The 27,179-nt window shown below is 45.0% G+C and overlaps 1 protein-coding gene across 1 annotated transcript in view; it reads right to left on the reverse strand.

The window, feature by feature from the left end:
• The window catches only part of syt9b (synaptotagmin IXb), a 63,150-nt gene extending 46,374 nt beyond the window's left edge, over positions 1-16,776 (reverse strand). Inside the window, exon 1 of the mRNA XM_004569377.2 lies at positions 16,091-16,776. Coding sequence (XP_004569434.1) covers positions 16,091-16,238 — 148 coding nt within the window. The 5' untranslated portion in view covers positions 16,239-16,776. The remainder of the gene's footprint in view (positions 1-16,090) is intronic.
• Positions 16,777-27,179: the final 10,403 nt, after the last annotated feature.

The raw sequence follows: 27,179 nt of genomic DNA on the forward strand, positions 1-27,179 counted from the left end.
TTACAATCCATAGCTCAGTCAATAGCTCAATTGGCAAGAGACTCATCAGCTTTATTATCAGCTCAGCCACCTATTCAGCCACCATCTTCACCAGTTCCGCCTGTATTACAAGTCGAGTCCATCCAACCGGAAAAGCACTGTTTTTCACCTGTTCATGTCAAGCAGAGAGACACACCACATAACGCAGTTGTCAGTCCGCAACAGCTGGCCAGCCCAGAGACTGTGACACACTCCAGGGCCTCCCCAGAGGCTGGGTCCCAGCCCCCGGCCGACTCTGGACCCCTGGAGATTAAGAAGCCAGCTGAGGACTGTATCCGGCTGTCGCTGCCTGAGCTGGGTCAATGCTCTGTGCAGCTGCAGTCTGCCTTGTGTTTGCCAGAGGCCCGTGCGCCTGCTGGTTCTGATCTGTTCCTGCCAGAGGCCCGTGCGCCTGCTGGTTCTGACCCGTACCTGCCAGAGGCCCGTGTGCCTGCTGGTTCTGACCCGTACCTGCCAGAGGCCCGTGTGCCTACTGGTTCTGAACTGTGCCTGCCAGAGGCCCGTGTGCCTACTGGTTCTGACCTGTGTGTTCCAGGGGCCCCGGTGCCCACTGGTCCAGAGACTGTTTTCGCTGGGGGGCCCGAGGAGCCCGTCCAGCCTCCTGCTTCGCCTGCTGGGGGGCCCGAGGAGCCCGTCCAGCCTCCTGCTTCGCCTGCTGGGGGGCCCGAGGAGCCCGTCCAGCCTCCTGCCTCGTCAGCTGGGGTGCCCGAGGAGCCCGTCCAGCCTCCTGCTTCGCCTGCTGGGGGGCCCGAGGAGCCCGTCCAGCCTCCTGCCTCGTCAGCTGGGGTGCCCGAGGAGCCCGCCCAGCTTCCTGTCTCGCCAGCTGGATGGCCCGAGGAGCCCGTCCAGCCTCAAGACTCATCAGCTGGAGGTTCAGGAGAACCTAGCCAGCCTCCTGTCTCGTCAGCTGGGGGGCCCGAGGAGCCCGTCCAGCCTCAAGACTCGTCAGCTGGAGGTTCAGGAGAACCTAGCCAGCCTCCTGCCTCGTCAGCTGGAGGGCCCGAGGAGCCCGTCCAGCTGCCAACTGCAGCCTCATCATCCTCGCCAGCTGCAGCTTCATCCACGCCGCGGGCAGCAGCAGCTTCTTCCACGCCTGCAGCGCTACAGTCTCCGGCTTCCACGCCGTCGCCTGCTGCAGCCTCATCATCCTCGCCAGCTGCAGCCTCCGAGCCTTCATCCTCGCCCGGTCCAGCTTCGTCTTCAGCATCGCCTGGTCCGGCTCCAGCATCCTCGTCAGCATCGCCTGGTCCGGCTTCTGCTTCAGCTTCGCCTGGTCCGGCTCCAGCCTTCGTGTCTTCAGCATCGCCTGGCCCGGCTCCAGCATCCTCGTCAGCATTGCCTGGTCCGGCTTCTGCTTCAGCATCGCCTGGTCCGGCTCCAGCCTTCGTGTCTCCAGCATCCTCGTCAGCATCGCCTGGCCCGGCTCCAGCATCCTCGTCAGCATCGCCTGGTCCGGCTTCTGCTTCAGCTTCGCCTGGTCCGGCCTCTGCTTCAGCATCCTCATCAGCTGCCTCGTCTGGTCCAGCCTCTGCTTCGGTCTCGTCTGGTGCTGCGACGGCCACGCCACCTTCGGGTCCCAAACTGCCGCCTCGACATCGGCGGTCATCTGCCAGGCCGCTGGTGGAGCGTCATCGTCAACATGGACGACCTCCTAGACGCCGCCGCTGCCTTCCGCGCGGTCGGCCTCCAGACTTGTGTCATCGCCGCCGTTGCCGTCCACACGGTCGGCCTCCAGACTTCTGTTATCGCCGCCGTTGCCGTCCGCACGGTCGGCCTCCAGACTTCTGTCATCGCCGCCGTTGCTGTCCGCACGGTCGGCCGCCTGAACGGTTTCCCTGTTGCCGCCGCTGCCGTGTGCACGGTCGGCCCCCTGAACTGCCTCCACTCCGCCACCGCTGCCTTCCGCTCGGTCGGCTTATGGATCTGCGTCGCCGACGTGGCCGGCCTCAGAAGATGAACTGTCCTGGACTTCTGAGCTGTCAGCCCCTGGGCCGGCCTCCTGAACTGTGTTTTTGTCCTTGTACTCCAGCATGTGTGTTTTTGTTTTGGACAATTCCCTCGGTCCGCTGGAGCTTGTTTTGCTCGGTGTTGGTCCCTCCGTCCTGGGCCCCCGCCGCCCGCCCTGGGTTGGTCATTTGTTTTTGTTTTTGGCTGTCTGGAGCCAGCCCTTGGAGGGGGGGTACTGTCATGGTCCTGGGTCGTTGACCCAGCGTTTTGCGTTTTTTCTGATCTGTATTAGTTAGGGTTAACCTGAAGTTTGGTGTATTGTCAGCCCTACCTGTGTCTGTCCTTGGTGCTCTGTTCATGTCCCCGTGTTGTGTTGTACATCAGTCTGTTTCCTGTTTTATTTTGAAGGCTCGTGTTCTGGATTTCCTGTTCTGTTCTGAAGGTCTGTGTCTGTTGTTATTGTGTTCAGCTTGTCTCCTCCGGTCCCCAGGTGTATTAGGTTCAGCTGTTCTTCCCTCCTGTGTGTGATTACCTGATTACCTTGTGTGGGTATATTTAGTGGGTGTCGGTCTGTGTTCGTTGTCGGCTCGTCTGTGTTTCTTGGTATCCTGGTCCTTGGTCTGCGTCTCTCTGCTCCGCTCTCCGTTTTGTAAGATTTCAGGTTTGCTCTTTAGTTTCTCCCAGTTTAGGTTTGTCATTACTCATGCTTCATTGCCTGTTTTTGCCACTGCCACCGTGTAAATAAACTTCACTCGTATCATCAGTTTGCTGCATTTTGGGTCCTCCTTTTCCTCCACTCCACACGGCTCACTCCGCCAGCCGTGACACCCATTGAGCATGTTCGGGATGTGCTTGACTGGCGTATACGACAGCGTGTACCAGTTCCCACGAATATCCAACAACCTCGCACAGCCATTGGAGTGGACCAACATTCCACAGGCCACAATTGACAATCTGATAGACTCCATGCGACGATGTGTTGCACTGCATGAGGCAAATGGTGGTCACACCAGATACTGACCGCTTCTGGGTCCCCAGACCCCCAATAGCGCAAAATACTGCACATTCCAGGGTGGCCTTTTGTTGTGGGCAGTCTGAGGTACACCTGTGCACTACTCATGATGTCAGATCAGCATCCTGATGTGGCACACCTGTGAGGTGGGATGGATTATCTCAATATAGCAGATGTGCCCACTACCACACATTTGGACTGATTTGTGACCACTGTTTGGGAGGGATGGTTATATTGTGTATCTGGAATGAATTTTAGGTCTCTACGTCCATCCCATGGGGAATGGGAGCAGTAACAAAGGTGTTGCGTTTATATTTTTGTTGAATATATATATATATATATATATATATATATATATATATATATATGTGTGTGTAATATATAAAATATCATAATATAATATTTATAATATGATTTCATATATATATATATATATATATATATATATATGAAATCATATTATAAATAATGAATTATCAGAGCTTTTCACAATATTCTTTTGATTTTGAACGACTTCCAATGCAACAATTCTCTGCATGTGTGATAGCTTATCTAACTTCAGTAGGTTATACTAGAAGTGTATTTAGATCACATGTTTTATTTTGTCACTTACACACACATTCACACATAATATAAACACAATTAATCAGTCTTAGTGTTTTTGAACATTTGAGCACGGCTTGTCGTAAACATCAAAGAGTGTAATAATCCAAGTGTGCAGTAACCACTACTCTAAATTCTGACGTTTGATTTGACACTGAATCTTAAGTTAAATATTTGTAAAGAGATCAAAGAAACTAGCCTATATATCCATATATATCACTATGCTGATATCACAGCAAAACGTGTAACACCGCTCAGCCGCCTAGACTAAAACAGTAAAACTGTGGCTGTGTGTAACACCTCCCCATCTCGGGTGTACACAGCAGATAGTGGATTGGTCAGGACGGTGACTGGGATTTGGGATAAACTTGAATTGAGTTGAATTAGAAGTAATTGGCTGTGCAGCTCTCTTGCTTTGGGGACACACATACAGATCCTTAAACTTAACTCAAACAGCTGAAAGTAACAAACACAGCTTTCATTTGTTAATGTTAATCATACATCTCAATCTGTACGTCACTCCGGTAACTCAGCATATGAATTTTTGTAATCTGTATTTTGTGTTCTTGGGTGTTTATGCTGAAATGTTGAAAAATAAACCTGAATTTGTGCTGCTTGTTAAACACAGGGCTAATAAATAAAGTGCATGCCACGTTATGTGACAGACTCATTTCATTTAGAAAAATTGTGAATTCCTTTTTTAGTCGAATTTTTTTTGTTGTTGTTGTTGACTGCAACTTCATGGTAATCAGCTGAGGACGAAGCCAATGTTATAACCGATTTATTGAGTGTTGTAAAGTTTCACACTGTCAATAAGCGATCTTAGCATTGAGTCATCTTATTAAACTCTTCTATGTACAGTTGACTTCACTCCAGGGAGTACAGTACTGAGTACAGTTCAATAAGCTGCTACGTTCAAGTCAGCAGTGGGTCAATAAGAGAGAATAGCTGTGGTGAAAGGGTGGAATGGCACAGGAGTGAGGGTTTAAGGGGAAGAATGGGGATAATATCCTCTAAAACACTCTTGAAGTGTCAAGCAGTAAACGGTTGTAGATGGGGTGGTGTAAAAACAGATGGCGTGCATAGGAACAGGGTCCAGCTAAGAGGCAGGGGAAGACTTTGCCTCAAGCTTGTTTTGATGCTTCCAGCTGATAGAGGTGTTAGATTGGGATCCAGGATGTCTGGAGGCTAGGTCAGTGCCCCGAGGTCTTTGTTGCACTGCTCAAACCAATCCCAAATAGCTTTTGTGGTGTGACAGGAGACATCATCCTGCTGGAGTAGGCTGCTGCCAATGTTCAGGTAGGTCAACGTAACATTCGCTCGTGAGCCAGGACCTGAGGTTTTCTGAGCTCAACGTTGTTTTGCAAGAGGAAGATCAGTGTTATTCACCTCACAAAGAAGAGAAGAGACATTAACTTTATTGGGCTCATTCGAGAAAATCATCAGAGATTTCTAAACCAAATTTCCAATAATGTTATGTTGCCTGGCAACAATACCTTGAAAATGCAATCATGGGTGTAATGAACCCTAACCTATTTCTCCTAACATTTAATCAATCACTCTTCTTAGAAAGCATGGAAAATAAAGCTTTTCTGCTTTCGGCTGAACATCGTTCCCATGACTATAACTTGTATCTCTAGTTCATGCATTTATTACTTCCAGGCTGGACTACTGTAATTCATTATTATCAGGATGTCCTAAAAACTCCCTGAAATGCCTTCAGTTGATCCGAAATGCTGCAGAAAGAGTCCCGACAGGGACTAGAAAGAGAGAGCAGACTTCTCCTGTATTGGCTTCCCTTCACTGGCTCCCTGTTGAATCCAGAATTGAATTCAAAATCCTGCTCCTCACATACAAGGTCTTAAATAATCAGGCCCCATCTTATCTTAATGACCTTGTAGTACCATATCACCCCATTAGAGCACTTCGCTCTCACACTGCAGGCCTACTTGTTGTTCCTAGAGTATTTATAAGTAGAATGGGAGGGAGAGCCTTCAGTTTTCAGGCCCCTCTTCTGTGGAACCAGCTTCCAGTTTGGATTCAGGAGACAGACACTATCTCTACTTTCAAGATTACTCTTAGTAGAGATAGGCTTAAAACGTTTCTTTTTGCTAAAGCATATAATTAGGGCTGGATCAGGTGACCCTGAATCCTCCCTTAGTTATGCTGCAATAGGTGTAGGCTGCTGGGGGATTCCCATGATGCATTGAGTGTTTGTTCTTCAGTCACCTTTCTCACTCTGTCTCTCTTCCACAGCATGTCTTCTATCCTGTTTTCCTTCTCTCACCCCAACCACTCGCAGCAGATGGCCCCGCCCCTCCCTGAGCCTGGTTCTGCCGGAGGTTTCTTCCTGTTAAAAGGGAGTTTTTCCTTCCCACTGTGGCCAAAGTGCTTGCTCATAGGGGGTCATATGATTGTTGGGTTTTTCTCTGTATGTGTTATTGTAGGGTCTACCTTATAATATAAAGTGCCTTCAGACGACTGTTGTTGTGATTTGGCGCTGTATAAATAAAATTGAATTGCATTGTATCTGTCTCTCCCGGTTTTAGTGTTCAGTGTAAGACAATAAAACAGTAATGTTAGCATTCAGAGGCAGAAACTGTTGTGTGACAAAAAAATCAAGTCATTTATTAAATGATTAAAAAGGTCATTGTGCATCTCTGTTTCATGTTAGCAGTACATTTGAGCATGAAACGGCATTTGTATAGCACTTTTCTAGTCCTTAAGGACCCCAAAGCACTTTACACTACATTCAGTCATTCACCCATTCACACACACACACATTCACACACTGGCGATAGCAAGCTACATTGTAGCCACAGCTGCCCTGGGGCGCACTGACAGAGGCGAGGCTGCCGGACACTGGCACCACCGGGCCCTCTGATCACCACCAGTATTAGAGGCAAAAACAAGGAAAAAGCAGACTATGCATTGACGTGGGACTAGCACACATGAGCATCTACGGCCCCTCATTCATCATTTCCGAGTTCAAATACCAAACTTAAGGCTTCACAACACCTCAATAACCAATGGGTGATGTCACAGTGACTTCACTTTTACACACAGTGTATAATATCTGATCGTTATTCTGCACCACATGGGTGTGAAAGAATAAGGCATCACAGCTGGCTCATTCTCATCTTACACAATCATACAGGGAGTGCAGAATTATTAGGCATTGAGTATTTTGTCCTCATCATCCTCTTCATGCATGTTGTCTTACTCCAAGCTGTATAGGCTCGAAAGCCTACTACCAATTAAGCATATTAGGTGATGTGCATCTCTGTAATGAGAAGGGGTGTGGTCTAATGACATCAACACCCTATATCAGGTGTGCATAATTATTAGGCAACGTCCTTTCCTTTGGCAAAATGGGTCAAAAGAAGGACTTGACAGGCTCAGAAAAGTCAAAAATAGTGAGATATCTTGCAGAGGGATGCAGCAGTCTCAAAATTGCAAAGCTTCTGAAGCGTGATCATCGAACAATCAAGCGTTTCATTCAAAATAGTCAACAGGGTCGCAAGAAGCGTGTGGAAAAACCAAGGCGCAAAATAACTGCCCATGAACTGAGAAAAGTCAAGCGTGCAGCTGCCAAGATGCCACTTGCCACCAGTTTGGCCATATTTCAGAGCTGCAACATCACTGGAGTGCCCAAAAGCACAAGGTGTGCAATACTCAGAGACATGGCCAAGGTAAGAAAGGCTGAAAGACGACCACCACTGAACAAGACACACAAGCTGAAACGTCAAGACTGGGCCAAGAAATATCTCAAGACTGGTTTTTCTAAGGTTTTATGGACTGATGAAATGAGAGTGAGTCTTGATGGGCCAGATGGATGGGCCCGTGGCTGGATTGGTAAAGGGCAGAGAGCTCCAGTCCGACTCAGACGCCAGCAAGGTGGAGGTGGAGTACTGGTTTGGGCTGGTATCATCAAAGATGAGCTTGTGGGGCCTTTTCGGGTTGAGGATGGAGTCAAGCTCAACTCCCAGTCCTACTGCCAGTTTCTGGAAGACACCTTCTTCAAGCAGTGGTACAGGAAGAAGTCTGCATCCTTCAAGAAAAACATGATTTTCATGCAGGACAATGCTCCATCACACGCGTCCAAGTACTCCACAGCGTGGCTGGCAAGAAAGGGTATAAAAGAAGAAAAACTAATGACATGGCCTCCTTGTTCACCTGATCTGAACCCCATTGAGAACCTGTGGTCCATCATCAAATGTGAGATTTACAAGGAGGGAAAACAGTACACCTGTCTGAACAGTGTCTGGGAGGCTGTGGTTGCTGCTGCACGCAATGTTGATGGTGAACAGATCAAAACACTGACAGGATCCATGGATGGCAGGCTTTTGAGTGTCCTTGCAAAGAAAGGTGGCTATATTGGTCGCTGATTTGTTTTTGTTTTGTTTTTGAATGTCAGAAATGTATATTTGTGAATGTGGAGATGTTATATTGGTTTCACTGGTAAAAATAAATAATTGAAATGGGTATATATTTGTTTTTTGTTAAGTTGCCTAATAATTATGCACAGTAATAGTCACCTGCACACACAGATATCCCCCTAAAATAGCTAAAACTAAAAACAAACTAAAAACTACTTCCAAAAACATTCAGCTTTGATATTAATGAGTTTTTTGGGTTCATTGAGAACATGGTTGTTGTTCAATAATAAAATTATTCCTCAAAAATACAACTTGCCTAATAATTCTGCACTCCCTGTATAAAAATCATAGAATACAATTAAACTTTTTGGTATTGCCCACTTTTAAATCTTTGATCTTTTTAAACAATGTTTAACATATCAGTTTGAAATAGTGTCCTATGCTCATTGTTTTGACTGAGACTTGACCTAAACGCGACATGAAGGTTAAATAGGCTTTATAAGTAAAACTGGACTGGATCTCCTCGTTTTTGCTCTGTTTGAATTTAGCAGTTGATCAAAAGTTGAAAGTTGTTGTTGGGAACAACTCTTCACAAAGGATGAAAGGAGAGGAAAAGAGATATTCCCTTAACTTTGCATGAACATGAACCTGCCTTTTTTTTCTTTGTCATAGCCCAGTAATGACAACATCTGGATAGCTGCTACAATGAAACAGCATTACAGGACATTAGAGCTGCTTAATCATACCTCCCAGTAAGAACTTCATAATGGGTGAAGCAGCTTCTCACGCAGTCCGACTGCAAATCTTCCACGACAGGGGAGATATGTCACACAGCCATCCTGCTGTCATGGAACATATCTGATCCTGTGCCCATCTACCTGTAAGCAACCCTTACTTGCACCATCTCTATGAATAAATTCACTAAACTCTTCCTCCTGGATTGGGACTTCTCTCATGAGGTCAAATATAAGGTTTTAACAGTGTAACCAGTTACAGAAAAACACTAGTTAACAACTAAACTAGCTAGTAGTAACTGAGAATGTATACACAAACATAAAAAATAGGTGCATCCCTGCCCGGATGAAGCAAATTGCAAATTATTTAAATGTTTCTCGTCCAACTCTTTTTCACACACATGTGAGTCATAGAAGTGCTCGTGGGAGTCATAATATAATTGGTTTATCTTGCACATAATTATCCTGAATGAAGCTTCACTGGAAACTAGGCATGTGTGAATTAGTGCCTCATCTTCCTCGGAGATTGGATCTCACAGCACAGCACCTATGTGTACATATTAGTAATACATCTGTTTTGCATTGCAGAATCATAGCACATGAAGGATGAAGAAATTAGTTAGGTTAATCCTGCTTTTGCATTTTATTGCATTCAATACCATTAACATACATTAAAAGAAGTTGAAGCTTGACTCCAAAAATATTTTAAAATCTAAAAAGATATCCTTTTGTTGGACTGTTCTCATGGGCAGAAAGAAGCAGTTTTAGCAAGTGCATAAGAGACGGCAGGGAAGAAAAAAAGCTTGGTGATTGCATCACTAATCTTGCCCCCACAGCTGGTTCCATTATGGAGGTCCAGCATGGAGCAGGCTGCATGCTTAAAAATAGAGATACAGGAGAAGTTCAGTTTGAAACTAAGAAGCATGCTTTTCAATCTAACAGGCACACAGGCCAGCAAGAGCACGGGGGTGATTTGATCCAAAAGCAGCCTCTGATTTCATGAGCTTTTATTCTGAGATCATTACTGTTGGGTAGAGCTGTTTTGCTCAGTTCAGTACATGTGCTTTTGATATTTAAGCTGGATTTATGTGTCTAATAGTTCAGTTTAGTGTCCCCTCAAGCCTTTGAGTAGAAGGTAGAATTACTGGTAATCTCCCATTAACTAAAATGTAAGTTTAACTTCACATTTTGCCTTTGACTCGTCAAACTCATGTCAGTGATAGTTGTGGGTAAGTGTGAAGCGATAAAGTCATCTGCACAGTTCATCCAGCTCCTTTTTTGTTGTCTTTACAACAGAGACATGCATGAAACAGAAGAGAAGTTCATTCTAAGTGGGACAAGTTAAAAAGAAAATGCACTAGTGGAAAATCCATTTTAAAATGCATTGTTTTGTTTTGTTTTTCTCTCTGCTCATTTAATTAGGATCTCATACATATGCTGAGTGGAAATTTCAATATAATTAAGAAAGAAAAAACGTTTTTTGTCTTGAGGTGTGTGCTCTTTTTGTTGTTTTTGGATGTTTTTTTGTCATTTTTAATATATCGTTTCTCTGCAAGTTTACTCAGCCTTAGCCTCTTGAGGACAAGTACTGTCAGAGGCAGTCTAAGAAAGAGAAATGGCATTCAGACAATTTTGAAAAGAAATTGTTGCAGAATTCGGTAAGAGCAAAGTTGAAGGTTATCCTGTCGTCTTTCCCAAAAGAGAGCCAGATGAACTGAAATCATTTGAGCCAATCAGGTTGTTGCACCGATGCATTCACACATTAGAAATTTCTGACTGTTTAAACTGTGTGGTAGCGTATCTACACATTATTAAAGCAGACTACTGTGAGTATAATTGAAAATTCCTGCTTTTTAGACTTTTGATTTCATAAAAGCCCTCACAGGGTCTTCGCAAGATAGTCTAGATTGAATAGAGCCGTATTTTATTCAATTTTTAGATAATATGATACATATTCTGATTTTAAACATAAAACAGCCGGTTGAGAATTTCAGCAAATTTCACTTGATGTTAAATAACAGCAGCTCTATCTGTACTGTGCTGTAACAGCCAGTAAATGAAAAGTTAAAAACAAAAAAGGAGAGACTGAAAAAACATCCTTCAACGCCTTAAGAGTGGCGATGTTGCAGAGTTTGTGCACTAGAGTGCAATCTGCAACTTTCCTGTTGGCAACACACATAATCAGCAGATCCATGCAGAGTCAGGTAGAGCATAAAAGATGGGGAATGTTGGGGAAATCAGTTTATTCATGTGTTTGAAAGAAAAAAAAATGCTGGCTGAAGCATCGCAATATCAAATTTTTAGCTTTGCAAATATTGGTATCAGCATCAGTCTTCAAAATCTTATATCAGTCAGGCTCTAGGCGTCACCTTCAACCACATCAGAGAGCTGTTTCTTTCACACATGTGATTTTTTAATGCACCAATCAGCATGCATTACTGAAATGCTAGTGATTTAAGGGCAAAATTTGCTTCACGGTGAGAAAAACTAAAGGATATCATAATATTTTTTTATTTGAATTCTGATTTAAATGCAAAGACTAAATTAAATGTGGAAGGGTTTTGGTTTTGGTTTTGTTTTGTCTAGAAGCAGGTGTAAATGTGTCATAATAATGACACACTATTCATCGCGAACTATCCTGAGAGCGCCCCCTGCTGTGCCACTGGCTGAATTGCAGTCAATTACTGTACAACAGAATTATTGCGAAGAAAAATGGATATCCTTGAACTTCTCTTTTAATACTTCCTGGCTTATTATAATCATTATATATATATATATATATATAAAAACCACCCAGCACGCCCCTGCGGGCGGTTTATCCTTCAAGCTCGGGTCCTCTACCAGAGGCCTGGGAGCTTGAGGGTCCTGCGCAGTATCTTAGCTGTTTCCAGGACTGCGCTCTTCTGGACAGAGATCTCCGATGTTATTCCCGGGATCTGCTGGAGCCACTCGCCTAGCTTGGGAGTCACCGCACCTAGTGCTCCGATTACCACGGGGACCACCGTTACCTTCACCCTCCACATCCTCTCGAGCTCTTCTCTGAGCCCTTGGTATTTTGCCGTCATTGTGGATGTTGGGTATCGAAGAATCCATAGGTCCCTCATCCTATTCATGTAGCCCCTTCCGCCGGGGTTACTTGCGTAGTAGCATTCCAACAACGCCCTGTTTTCGTCTCTTGCCCACCGATGCCTTCTTGTTCCAGTAGCCCACTTTTAGTCAGGGTGCCCTGGTCCCTCAACACCTGACGCGGACCTTGTTGATCCGGGCGACGTCCGAGCCAGCATGCCTTCATATTTATCTGTCTCGCTCATGTCTGCGGTAGGCTTGCTTAGCATAGGGGGTCTAGCCTTAGGACCCTTACTGGATACAGACGCCCCAGGCAGGAATCGAACTTGCGATCCTCTGCTCCTATATACATATATATATATATATATATATATATATATATATATATATATACACACACTGAACAAAAATATAAACGCAACACTTTTGTTTTTGCTCCCATTCCCCATGGGATGGACGTAGAGACCTAAAATTCATTCCAGATACACAATATAACCATCCCTCCCAAACAGTGGTCACAAATCAGTCCAAATGTGTGGTAGTGGGCACATCTGCTATATTGAGATAATCCATCCCACCTCACAGGTGTGCCACATCAGGATGCTGATCTGACATCATGAGTAGTGCACAGGTGTACCTCAGACTGCCCACAACAAAAGGCCACCCTGGAATGTGCAGTTTTTTGCGCTATTGGGGATCTGGGGACCCAGAACCGGTCAGTATCTGGTGTGACCACCATTTGCCTCATGCAGTGCAACACATCGTCGCATGGAGTCTATCAGATTGTCAATTGTGGCCTTTGGAATGTTGGTCCACTCCACTTCAATGGCTGTGCGAGGTTGTTGGATATTCGTGGGAACTGGTGCACGCTGTCGTATAGGCCGGTCAAGCACATCCCGAACATGCTCAATGGGTGACATGTCCGGTGAGTATGCTGGCCATGCAAGAACTGGGACATTCTCAGCTGCCATCTGCCCTGAACAATGTGAACCATGATTCATCCGTGAAGCGCACACCTCTCCAACGTGCCAGACGCCATCGAATGTGAGCATTTGCCCACACAAGTCTGTTACGGCGACGAGCTGGAGTCAGGTCAAGACCCCGATGAGGACGACGGGCATGCAGTTGAGCGTCCCTGAGACGGTTTCTGACAGTTTGTGCAGAAATTGTTTGGTTGTGCAAACCAATTGTTCCAGCAGCTGTCTGGGTGGCTGGTCTCAGACGATCTTGGAGGTGAACCTGCTGGATGTGGAGGTCCTGGGCTGGTGTGGTTACACGAGGTCTGCGGTTGTGAGGCCGGTTGGATGTGCTGCCATATTCTCTGAAACGCCTGTGGAGACGGCTTATGGTTGAGAAATGAACATTCAATGCACGGGCGACAGATCTGGTTGACATTCCTGCTGTCAGCATGCCAATTGCACGCTCCCTCATTGCTTGTGGCATCTGTGGCATTTTGCTGTGAGACAGAACTGCACATTCCAGGGTGGCCTTTTGTTGTGGGCAGTCTGAGGTACACCTGTGCACTACTCATGATGTCAGATCAGCATCCTGATGTGGCACACCTGTGAGGTGGGATGGATTATCTCAATATAGCAGATGTGCCCACTACCACACATTTGGACTGATTTGTGACCACTGTTTGGGAGGGATGGTTATATTGTGTATCTGGAATGAATTTTAGGTCTCTACGTCCATCCCATGGGGAATGGGAGCAAAAACAAAAGTGTTGCGTTTATATTTTTGTTCAGTGTATATATATATATATTATGTTTCATTTCATGCCAAACCCACTAAAGATTTTTTTTAATCAGATTTTATCAGATTTAATTGATATCAGAAAGTTGTGCCCAGCTCCAGTCTCCCGCAATTCCCGAAGGGACAGTTGTTTGCTGTGTATCAAACAGTGCACGTGCATTTTTTAGAACTCTAACACAAGAGGAAGTGGGTCAGAGCTCCTCAGAGGAGCCAGTGGAAGCTTGAACTTCCGCCTCATCATATATGCTTAATGATGAATGTGTAAAGGATGCGGTTATCTACAAAAAACAACATATGTGTACACAGACACAAGGACAAGAGGAGGGAAATACACTGAGCCACAGCATTAAAACCACTGACAGGACTAGAGGAGAAAATTAATCACCTCTTTATAGTGCAATGCTCTCCCGTAAACCCTCAGGTCCCGGCCTACGTGTGGATGTTACTTTGACACGAACCAGCCACCTAAACACTGACATAGAGCAATCAATATCTGAGAGACTGGCCACTAAAAGGTTTGGAGGAAAAAAAGTGTTATTTTCAGACTAATGGAAGTTTGAAGTGTCTGAATCAAAAAGAGGATAATAATAGTTTAATGCATAATGACATCAACTGAGTTGATTTTTCATACGCTGCTGCTTGGCATTCGTTCTAGCCGATGCCACGGAGATACTCACTCAATAAATCACAAAGTAATGTGTCTCCATGTTCCAGCATGCACACTCTCCACACATCCTCTTTTCCTTCTCATCCCTGTTATGCATTCATGCATTCAGATCTCAATAAAGTTGTGGCTGCAGTACATCAGCGTCTAGCAACTGCAGATAGAGTTGAGTGAGTTTAAAATGTGGTGATTTTTTTTGAAGCGAACCACACAAATGGCTTAACAAATATCACCAAATACAGTATTTTATATGCAGTTTGGCACAAAATCTGTCTGCAAGCTAAAGGCACAGTAACGATATTTGAAAATTAAGTTTAAGTTTAAAAAGTTAAAGTCAGATAACTGTGATGTAAGTTTGCTCGATTTTTTTCATCAGACAATTAATGCGTAAATGTTGTGATTCTGAAATTATGTGGTGATTTTACTGCAAATGACTGACTTTGGCTGAAAGGTTATACAGGACAAGCCAAACTTTTCAGTAATGGGTACTGTAGATCCGGTGTAGGGTAGACTGTGTTTACTGTCCTCTCTGCTCAGTTAAGTTAAAGGTAGGAGTTATTCGATGAAGTGCTTCAGCAACACCAAATTCCACCTTTATATTATCTTTTTACTGGCTAATGGTTTAAAAAGAGCCCACAATGACTCATGTAACATCTGCAAGACCACAAGGAACAATAAATATCAGAGTTTGCTGCAGCAACACAGGTCAGATGATCACAGCCTGTCCACAAAGAAAAATCTACTGCAGCTTACAGTAGAGAAGATTAAGTCAATTATTTTTCAGTGAGTCATTTCACCGCACTTCACCGCTCCATCAGATCTTAAGGAGTGCACACCTGCCAAATCCCACTTTAACCCCTGACTACATGGTATTTAAAAGAAAGAAAAAGAGTCAGTCAAACCAAACCAAGATGTGGGAGGCACTTCAGAAAACACGGTGTGAAAGTGACAGCTGCAGGGGTCTGCGAGGCTGCGATGGCTGCAAATGGATGATTCTTAAAAACAAACAAAGATTGAAGGACATCATATCAATATGTAGTAAAAGTAACTCTCTAAACTTTCAAATTCATTGATTTTACACTTCATTTTATCTCTAAAGGTTTTGCTGAAAAACTTTAAATTTATTGGGTGTGCCCAACAGATTGTGTAAAATACAGTAACTAATTTAAGTTGTCGATCCTTATTTCCTTTTGCTGGAGCTATGTCTGCACAATGATGGCAGTTATGTGGAATTATCGGGTGGGGCTTTCTCTCTGCCTCTCTCCAGGCTGTCAGAGTAAAAGAGAAATCAAAGCAGCACTCCCTTTCAGTCTGCGTGAAGAAGCTGATGGATGCCGCCGGAGCATTTGCAAACAAACACTCACACTCACTTATAGATCCGAAATGTTTTGTGGATTCTGCTGGCACTAATGGATGCAAGCAACAAGTTCACAATTCACACTCTTAATGCATTTGTAGTGAACTGGAAAAATAGTGAAATACAATTATGTGCATGGAGCAAAAAAGTTCTTTTCTGTTTAGACTGACTACTACTGCAAAAATACAATTAAAAGGAAAAGGTTCAAATGCTTTTTTCCCCTGAACGTTTCTCTTAATGTGGTGATTGTACAGAGCAACCGTTTTTCCTACAGTTGGAGTCTTGCACACACACACACACACACACACACACACACACACACACACACACTGGAGGAATAAGGTTTGAGGGTTTCGTGTATTTTGGGGAAACTGGAGTTTGTTTAGTGCTTTCCTAAAGATAAAAGCAAAAACTAAAAAAAACCTATTTGTTGGAGCTCCTGGAGCTCATAATAAAATTAAACTGCCACGAGTTAGTGTTGGATATAATATAACTCTATCCTACTTTATCAAAGAGAAGACCGTGGAGCCTTACCTGAGTCCGTGTAACGGGGTCTGGCCAGATCCCTGAAGTAGTAAATGAAATCCAGGCAGCTGTCGTCCTGCACCTCTCCCTTGGAGCAAAGGTCCGAGAGCAGTTCCAGCGCCTTTCGACAAATCTCATCCTCTCTTTCTGCAGGCATTGCCCTCCAGCATCCTTCTGGCTGGTCGGCCACTCCGGCTGATCCTCCACCTCTATCTGTATCCTCCTCTCTCACACACACTCAGTCACACACCACCTCTAACAGCGCAAAGACGCACGACGGGAATCGCGGCTACACCCCTGGATAGCTCCGGTGCGCATCCGTCAAAATCCGCTGCAAACCGAATTTCCCGGAGTTTAATTGTTTTTTAAGTAAAATCAGAAGGTTTTGGCCGCGATGGGAGAAGTTTTCACCGGCTTCTCTCTCTCTTTTCTTTAAATCCCCTTTCACTCCGTGTTGTTAAGCGATGAAAACGCGGCTCCAAATCGGCGCGCGGCTCACGTTGTTCACCTCCTTCTTTTGAAATTTCCTTTTCTCTTTTTTCCCTTTATTCCTTCCTTCTCACCACCACTGTCTCCTAAGCGCTGCTCCGCTGCTGCTGAATCACTACTGAGCCTCCAGGCTTCAGTAGCGCCAGTCAAGGTCTTTGAATGAATGCTCGGCTTTCACTGCACTCAATTATTTCTCCACGCACTGGGATGCAAAAAGACAGACAGGAAGTTCTGCCTCCATCAGCGCCCCCCTTCCCACACCAACGAAGTCCTTTGAGGAAGAAAAGCCGCCAAGAGATCTGTGTACCTCTTCTTAAACAACGGAAATGTCACGGAATCTCACCCTGGTTATCTCCTTATTCTCTTTTATCTCATGCGTAAAGTCAAAGATCGGATTCCTTTCACCAGGTAATCACATGAGTAATGTGATATCCGCTTGCGCTCCTGGGTAGTAGATGTAAGGGGCTCAAACACCTGCGAGGGCCCACATGTACGAGCCTGACCTTTACTGATGGAAGTAATGAAGGGCGAGAACGACGGATAAATGTCACATTAAAGCCTTGGCTAAAAACGACCTCCACATCTTAGCCTCATTCTCTGTGTTTAGAAAGTGTTAGAAGAGAACCTTTCAGTATCTACAAAGTATCTCCGGTGCTTATATTATATTATATTATATTATATTATATTATATTATATTATATTATATTATATTATATTATATTATATTTGTTGAGGGTGTTTCAGTTGCAAACTTGGAACAAAACTGTTGTAAAGAAAGAACCCAGAAACCCAGAAAATTAGGGGAGAAAAAATGTATCATAGTTTTGCTTTTGCACTCTGAAGATAATCACAGGAAAAAACTAACGCAATGTCATATTTTCAGTTTTTCTACAAATGTATTTCAATTTCATGCTAAATTTTGATGGAAACTTGGCTTTAAAACAAGCTTCTTTCTTTCGAAATGACTATTTGGTTCCATGTCAATAGTAGGCAGCTCTTCTCAGTGGAAAACAATTACTGACACCCCACCAACGCAGTACTCTTGCCTAATCTAGGATGGGTTCCATGCATTTCCACCAGCAAAAAGACTGGTGTTGGTCAAAAAAGCTAGCAAAGCACCATAACTTTGTAATGCATAGTTGGATCGAGAGAAATGAGTGAGCCTGTTAAGAGTTACTGCAAAAAACAAAACAACAAATAAAAAAAAGATTAGCCAGTGATTAACAGATGCAGGGGCGGCACTGTGGTGTAAAAATGCCCTGAATTCAAGTCCACTGGCCAGCAGGGGCCTTTCATGCATCTGCATATCCTACATGCCATGCTCTCCCACGGTCCGAAGACATACTTGTCAGATTGAGTAGTAATTTTAAATTGGCCATAGTTGTGAATATGGGAATGAATGATTGTCTGTCTCTGTGTGAAGCCTGCAATAGACTGGTAATCTCTCTAGGGTGTACATCTCTTTTTGCCCAGTGACAGCAGGGATAGCATTCAGCAGCACTGAATAAGCAGAACATGATGGATGGATGCACAGAAGGATGGCAGGTTGTCCCGATTTATGTTACAGCAGAAATTACCTCAAGTTCTTCTAGTTACTCTACATCAGTTGTCAAAGGTCTGCCCAGGCAACAGTGACTTTAATGTGACGCTATAAGTGACCACAGAAAATAATCAAGTAAATACATTCTCTCTTAAGTTGGGCATTTTAACATGTGATTCCACGGAAATTGAAGCAACATCATTTGGGAGAACTTCTGTGGTGTTTTTTGGCACTTAAACAGTGGCTTTATTTTTCACGCCTTGAAGTTTCTGCTCAGTTGAAATTTAAGAAGAAGAAAGTTGCAGCTGGAAAACTTTTGTGACAAACACAATCTTACCTCCAGCACAAAGCACAAAGCCAAAAATTACAAACTCCCCAGAACCCAGCGTGTGGTGCCAGATGCAGTTTCTAACACAGAGTACCTATCAAAATTTGACACTTTCAAATAGGTAGGGTAGCCTTATCACACCTTTTATTGTTAGACACAGCTTTAGCCCGAGCTCACATGGATCCAGTTTTCTGGTAATAACATTACTTCAAATTTGACCAGCTTTCTGAAATCAGAGTCTTTGGAGACGTGATTAATTTGCATCTCTGAATGAAGCTCGCCGACTAACCAGGTGTTTTTTTTAATGAAAAACATAATCCGTTCATCTTTTCAAAGTCTGAATGAAAAGGTTGTGTTTTCAAAGCTCAATTGATTTATAGTGCTGAGAGAGAGGTTACACCATCATCTAGAGTACAAATAGAGTCGTTGATGCTGACATGCCATCACGGAGTGGCGATGAAAGTGCAGCAGCAAGTGAAAGTGCTCCTGTGTGACACTACTCAAACTTTGATTTTTTCACAACCGGGGGTCATGTGGAGTGTTTTCAGTGTAGAGTACCTGTGTGTCCCACTTCTCAGCACATACATACACAAACTCATTGCACCACTGTTATATGACTGTGCTGTAGAGCTGCTTATACGCTGAAGTAACCACTCAAGATATTATCTCCTTATATGAGCCAGTTGATGCGATCCTGTCAGCCTTAATGGTCAGAGGCTCCAAAATTTCAGTGCATGATCAAATAGCAAGTGCTGTGCATGGCAATGCTCTGTTCAGCTGTGTTCTGCAGCTTGATTTGTGTGTGTGGGAGTCTGTGTGGGTGCCTCTGCTTCCCTGTTTGCATCTCTGTACACATGTGCACATTACTTGTTCTTTTCTAAAGTCTCTGTACTGCGTTTATGTATGCGCATGGACACATTACTGCACCTGTGCGTGTGTTTGTGTGTGTGTGTGTCAAACTGGGGTGTGTCTGTGTCTCTCGTGGATGTGGGTGAGTTTGATTTAGCATTATTTGGAGGATCCAGCCAAGGCTCACAGCCAGCCCAGCTGCCTCAGAGAAACAGAGGGCATCTGTTCGGCCTCCACACCAGTCTCTCTGTTCTTAAACGCCTCTCGAAGCAGAATCCGCACATGAACTTCTAACTAAGGTTAAAAGGATAGTCACTATGATTCTCAATGTCTTTCAGCTAAAACAAAACAAAACAGCAATGTATCTAGTAGTTTTTGTTTTATTGTCAAGCTTCTGTGAAGCACTTTGTGATTTTATCTTGAAATGTGCTATATAAATGCGATTTTACTTACTTACTTTACTTAGTAGTACTTTGGTTTATAGCAGGATGCTATTGTGAAGGGAAAAGCCCACAGCAGCCATAATTCAGTAGTCAGAAAAGATGTCATGAATTGGAAGTGAATATAATTTGACACTTGACAAATTACAAGAATCAACAGCCGCAGTTATTGCAAGATCTGTGATGTAGGCAGCATGTGTTTGCTCACATGTGAAAACCCTGTCACATTACCTGATCTTAATGCCAGCCCACATGAGCTCATGGCTCAGCTGATACCCTTCTGCACATCCATGCATCAATTTTCTTAACTTCTGCTGTGCGACATGTAATAATAACTTAGATTTGTATAGCACCTTTCGAGAAACTCAAGCATGCTTTACAAAAAAGTAAGTAAATAAAAAAAGGTTAGAGGTTGAAGGTCTTGTTGAAGAGGTGAGATTTGAGGAGAACTCATTGCTGGGCTCTCTGCAACGCCCCCAGTGAACAAGCATTGCAGAGCACAGATAGGAGAGAGGGTAGGCGCTGCCACACTGAAGGCTCCATCCTCAAAGCTGTGGAGGTTGGTGTGAGGCACAGAAAGCAGAGCCGTGGCTCGGCGTCTGAGGTTGTGTGGTTGGGTGAAGGAGGTCTGGCAGATACTGAGTAGCCGGGCCACTGGGAGATTTGTAAGTGAGAATAAAGATCTTCTAAGTGATGCATGACTTGACCAGGAGCCAGTGGAGATCTGTGAGGACGGGGGTGATATGTTGCCAGAGTTCAGTTTGTGATAGAAGCCTGGCAGCTGAGTTCTGGCCTTGCTGGAGCCTTTCCAAAGCTTTGCTGGAAATCCCAAACCTCATTTAAGCTGCTTCAGCTTGACTGTACAGTTGCTGTATATCTGCTAGCTGCTTTGCAGCCCACCTTTGTGCTGTCTCAGACATGAACAGCGTCATATCTGTTGTCACTGACACCTGCTCTGTTGTGTCATGAGAACTTGCACTTGGTGTACATGAAAATAAGTATTCTTTTCATTTTAGTGGTGCTAACCAAATATAAATGGGCAACACTGTGTAGCCTGGTGAAACTTAGTATAAGCAGACCACTTAAGAGGCTTGAACAGGCTGACAATCCCCCAAAATAGTCATGAAAACATTATGTTGAGACTGTGTAAATGTGCTGGACACCCACTGGTTTGAACAGGTAAGTTTGGTTTCTTTGTTTGTACAAATGTGAGCCAGCAAGAGACACAGGAACTTATATTTACTGACTGATTCAGCATCATTGATATTTCCATTGGGTTATGTATATGTGTGATGTGTTGTATAGTGATTCAGTCTTTTTATACACTTATTCACTCCTTTAGGACTTTATTCGAAACATCATGCTATAACTTGGTAGGCCCTCACGCTGTTCTTTGTGATATGGATTACGTATATTACGAGTATTCGATATTATTTTGAAATTGGATACATGGACTCATGTTGCTGCTGTCCAGCCACTTCAGTCTTCTGAAGAAACTGAGATTCTGCAACTCAGGGTAAACATTTTGAGTTCACTTTTGACAACTCTGTGTCAACAGCCGCCTCTCATTCTGTTCTTGGCTCACAGCAGTGGAACTCTACTCAGTCCTCTGCTGTTGGAGCTCATCTTTCTCAAGGTTCAACATGTTGTGCATTCTGACAATTTTCTGTTCACTATGGCGGCTATTATAGCATTTCTGTCAGCCCACACCAGTCTCATCTTTTCCCTCCTCTGTCATCAAAAAGGCATTTCTGTCCACAGAACTGTAAAGTTTTTATGAGAAAAATATCTGGCTCTTTAGCTTCTAAATACAACTCTGTGTTTATAAGGTATAGGGCAGGTTTAAGGGTCTTACTGCATGTGGGAACAAATGAAAGAGCTCCTTGAAGTCACATGATAATTAGGTTCATCATGTATTGGTCAATTAAAGAGGGAAAACACTCACAACATGGTACAGGGTTTTTCATTAACAAGAAAGATGCAAAGACCTCTGGTCAAATCAACAAGGACTCTATCATATGTAATTGTTAGGTATGGCTGTGTGCAGGCAGGAATAGGACCCAAGGTGCAGACTCTGGAGACAGACGTGAACTCAAAAAGGCTTTAAGACTCAAAATATAACATGACTGAAAAAACTCAAAACAAACTTAAACTAGAAAAATGACAAAACACACAGCTTGGTAAACGGTAGATCGCGACACGGACACAGAGAAACACAGGGCTTAAATACACAGAGGGAGCAATCAGGGAATGAATAACAGGAGGGAAATACAGCTGGGGCAAATCAGAACTGACGAGACAAAAGGAAGCGTAAACTGAACACACTAAGACAGAGACCTTCAAAGTAAAACAGGAAACACATAACACAGACTCACATGCAGGCACTACAGAGGGAATAGAGACGTGGGACCAGGACAGACACAAACACTGACTGAACACGGGGATATAGGAACTAAGGATACATAGAGACGCGAACTAGACAAGGGGATGCAGGTGATAGGGGAGACAGAGCAACTAAAGAAGACAGAGACATAAGCCATAAGACGGAACTCAAAGAAACCAAAAACTAGAAATTATAAATAACATAAACTCAAAAACCCTGGGTCGACGACCCAGGCATCCTAACAGTACCCCCCCCCCTTAAGGGCTGGCTTCCAGACAGCCCAAACCAAAACATCAAAATCAAAAAAAAAAAAAAACAACCCAACCAGGGTGGGCGGCGGGGGAAACAGGATGGAGGGCTAGAAACAAAACAAGGAGCCAGAAACAACAAAACAAAAAAAAAGTGCAAAACACTGGAGCCCGGAAAGCAACAGAACAAAACACAGAAACAAAGTCCAAAACAACAGCACCAAGGCCCAGTCAAAGTCCAAAAGCAAACAAACAAAAGAGCTCACGAAAGGCGCAGAGGCCCAGGCAATAGTCTCAAAAAAGTTCAGGGGGCCGGCCCAGAGGCTGACGGCACAACAGTCCAAACCCGGGTAGGTCAGGGGGGCGGCCCGGAGGCTGATGGTCCAAGAGCCCAGAAAACAGTTCAGGAGGCCGGCTGGGCGGAAGGCACCGACGGCGGCGGAGCAGGTCAGGAGGCCGGCCGGGCGGGAGGCACTGGCAGCGGAGCAGGCCAGGAGGCCGGCCGGGCGGGAGGCAGCGGCAGTGGCGTAGTTCAGGGGGCTGTCCATGACGGCAACGACGTCCAGTCATCGGCCGGACAGAACGTGCAGGACAAGCAGGCCGGACAGGACGTGCAGGACGAGCAGGCCGGACAGGACGTGCAGGACGAGCAGGCCGGACAGGACGAGCGGGACGAGCGGGACGGGCAGGCCGGGCAGGCCGGGCAGGCCGGGCAGGAACAGACAGCAGGGAGACCTCAAGAGCAGACGAAGCTGAACACTCGGAGGCTGGACCAGGCGGAGCTGCAGAGGCCGAAGCCGGATCAGGCTGAGGCAAAGCAGGAACAGAGGCTGAGGCTGAAGCCGGACCAGGCGAAGCTGCAGAAGCTGAGGCCGGACCAGGCGAAGCAGCAGAGGCTTGGGCCGGACCAGGCGGAGCAGCAGAGGCTTGGGCCGGACCAGGCGGAGCAGCAGACTCGGAGGCCGGACCAGACGGAACTGCAGACTCGGAGGCCGGACCAGGCGGAACTGCAGAAGCTGAGGCTGAAGCCGGACCAGGCGAAGCCCAGGCTGAGGCCGAAGCTGGACCAGGCGGAGGCGAAGCAGGAACAGAGGCCGAGGCTGAAGCCGGACCAGGCGAAGCAGAAGCCGAAGCTGGACCAGGCGTAGCAGAAGCCGAGGCAGAAGCTAATGGCGGCTGAACGGGCTCCTCGGGCCCTCCAGCTGACGAGGCGTGAGGCTGAACGGGCTCCTCGGGCCCTCCAGCTGACGAGGCGTGAGGCTGAACGGGCTCCTCGGGCCCTCCAGCGGAGACAGGTGGCTGAAGCGATTCCTCGGACCCTCCAGCGGAGACAGGTGGCTGAAGCGGTTCCTCGGACCCTCCAGCAGGAAGAGACGGCTGAAGCAGTTCTCCAGAACCCCCAGCAGGAACAACAGGTGGCTGAACAGGCCCCTCGGACCCTCCAGCAGAACCAGCTTGCAGAACAGATGAAGTGGGTGTGATGTCAAAATGTCCAGAGTCAAAATGCTCAACAGTTCTGTTGTGGCGGCGGCCAGAATGCCGTTTCCTTCGGGATGAGGAAACAGGAACCGGTGGAGAAAAAGAGACCTCCTCATCCTCTGACCACATAGCTGCCAGGAAAAAGGCAGGTGAATGAGAACCCAGCTGGTGTGGGGAGGGAGAGGAAGTCCGTGGCAGTGTTGAAACAGAAGGAGAGTGTGCGTTGTCCTGGAGTAACGGTGGGGAAGATGTAGAGAGAGAGAGAGCAAGCTCACCAGCCTTGACTTGCTCTCTCCAGGCAGTAATGGTGTCGTCCAACTTAGTGTCCTTAGCAAACTGGCTAAGCCGGGGGTTAAACCGAATGATGGCCTCCACCGCACTCAGCCCCACTGCCATGGTCCTCAAGTCAGGGGACTGGGCGATGCGGTCAAGCAGGCTCACCATCCGCTCCATCTCAGTGTTGTACTCCGAGGAAAAAGAGTCTGCGGGGTCCATGTTCTGGTCGCGATCTTCTGTTAGGTATGGCTGTGTGCAGGCAGGAATAGGACCCAAGGTGCAGACTCTGGAGACAGACGTGAACTCAAAAAGGCTTTAATTTAAGACTCAAAATATAACATGACTGAAAAACTCAAAACAAACTTAAACTAGAAAAATGACAAAACACACAGCTTGGTAAACGGTAGCTCGCGACACGGACACAGAGAAACACAGGGCTTAAATACACAGAGGGAGCAATCAGGGAATGAATAACAGGAGGGAAATACAGCTGGGGCAAATCAGAACTGACGAGACAAAAGGAAGCGTAAACTGAACACACTAAGACAGAGACCTTCAAAGTAAAACAGGAAACACATAACACAGACTCACATGCAGGCACTACAGAGGGAATAGAGACGTGGGACCAGGACAGACACAAACACTGACTGAACACGGGGATATAGGAACTAAGGATACATAGAGACGCGAACTAGACAAGGGGATGCAGGTGATAGGGGAGACAGAGCAACTAAAGAAGACAGAGACATAAGCCATAAGACGGAACTCAAAGAAACCAAAAACTAGAAATTATAAATAATAACATAAACTCAAAAACCCTGGGTCGATGACCCAGGCATCCTAACAGTAATAGAGTACTGTGTAAAAGTATTGAGCTTGTAATCGGAAGGTTGCCGGTTCGATCCTCGGCTCTGACTGTCTTGGTCGTTGTGTCCTTGGGCAAGACACTTCACCCGTTGCCTACTGGTGGTGGTCAGAGGGCCCGGTGGTGCCAGTGTTCGGCAGCCTCGCCTCTGTCAGTGCGCCCCAGGGTGGCTGTGGCTACAATGTAGCTTGCCATCACCAGTGTGTGAATGTGTGGATCACTGGTTGTGTAAAACGCTTTGAGGTCCTTAGGGACTAGTAAAGCGCTATACAAATACAGGCCATTTACCACAAAATATATTCCTATTTTTTAGCTGAATCTATTAACAAGGTCAAATATAGCATAGTTTGGCAGGTATAAAATAGTATTTTTTGCACCAACAAGCTGCGAACAGCTAAATATTTGGCATATGACAGTATGGTGGAGGACAGAAGAAGAAATGATAGGGCTAACTATCTACAGAGTCTGTTTGGTAAGGACACCAAACAGGTAGATTATGCTGAGGTGTGCCAAAATACACAAGACCTGGACTGAGAATCGGTGGTTTATATTGTCAGATATTATGGAACGATTTCAAATGTTTGGTTCAAATCTTTGTCACTATGTATAGAGGAGATAATGAGAGAAGTAAAGGCTCTGTAATGGTTTGGGCCTACATTTCAGCCAGTGGTGTTAGGGATCTTTAAAAGTTAATGGAATCATGAAAACAGTAGAGTGCCATCAGATTTTGATACAGCATCCAGCACCATCTTCAAAGATGGCTTCACTTGTCAGCATGATGCACTGCCAGTGCACTTATTACATCCTTTTATTTTTGGATTTTCTGATCTCTGATAAGATGATTGGCTGGTACCACTGCTTGTGGGCTGGCCGTTTGTTCAGATCTCTCTTTCTCCGCAGCCTGCAGTAAATATTGTCATGTAAACTTTCATTGTGGTGTTGTGTCCATTATTGTGTTTGGTTTGAGCCGGCTTTAATATAATAATGTGGTGGTGAACTGTTCCTGAAGACTGCTTAAAGAAATGACACAAAAACCTGCCTGAGAGCGATCAGGCTGTGTTAAAGAATAAAGCATAAGAGAATTGAAGAAACTCTCACTATTTCTTTGCACATTTCAGTAAATTACTGTACCTATTTCCCATTTTGCTGGCAAAATAAAAAGAAATTATGGGTGACTCATGACATTGTATATATTAATATCAAGATTCTAAACATCCACATGGGTTCTTTATCCCAAACCTTGCTACTGCTCATACAAGCTAAAGAATAAATAACCCTTTATATGGTGCAATGATAAAGGTTTGTCTGTGTATGATGGTTTGAAAGAGGAGTGAAAGAAGCCATCTAAGTCCACTGTAAATGACAATCCTTGAACAGAGTGGGTGGCTTACATCAACTGCCTGCCACCTACAATCCAGTTTTGAGATCCCGTCCCAGGCGCCTAAAACCCACCAATGGTTACATGATAGGGTAAGGCAGTTCTCCTAATGGTTTCACATGAAACACCCTTTTTCACCCTTTGGCTCATATAAAGATAGACTCTCAATTGCTTTTCTTTCCAATGTCCTTAGAGCGGTAGAGGTTTGACTAGGTTTTAGTCATCACAGCTTCTTTATTTACAGAAGCACATGGCAGGAATGGAACACCCAGAACCCTGACAATTTCATGGATTAAACATAGAGATAATGATTTCATGGGAGTTACAATACTAGAGAATGCCTAACTATGGCTGTTAATCAGATGGTTACACAAAATCATTTTTCTGTTCCCTATATTAGACGATCTTGATCCGAGATTTTATGTCCAATCTATGTCAAAAACACCCTGAAGACAGATCCTTCAAACAAATCCTTTCAGTAAAATCTATTTTAATATAGTTTGGAAATCTGCCACTGTTTAAAAAACACTCAATTTGCTGAATTCATAATTGAATCTGTTCACCTGTCCCTATCTGTCAAAGGTTAACAGGAGAGAAAACAGGAAGAAAGGCAGCTATTATAGAGAGGTCAAACGAGGAATAAGGAGGTAGGACAGGAACCAAGCGCTCAGTGAGCAAACAAGTGAGTCTTTGAAGGCCTTGGCATTTGACAGCAGGATGTGAGAAGGTAGAAAAAATCCGAGGTGATTTGCTTTAAACAATCGAGACAGACTGAGTGAACTCTTGAAGCGCTTCTTTCAGCCGTCTATCAGTCTGGAGCTTT

This window comes from Maylandia zebra, linkage group LG7 (assembly GCF_041146795.1).
Source record: "Maylandia zebra isolate NMK-2024a linkage group LG7, Mzebra_GT3a, whole genome shotgun sequence".
In the NCBI taxonomy this organism is placed as follows: Eukaryota; Metazoa; Chordata; class Actinopteri; order Cichliformes; family Cichlidae; genus Maylandia; species Maylandia zebra.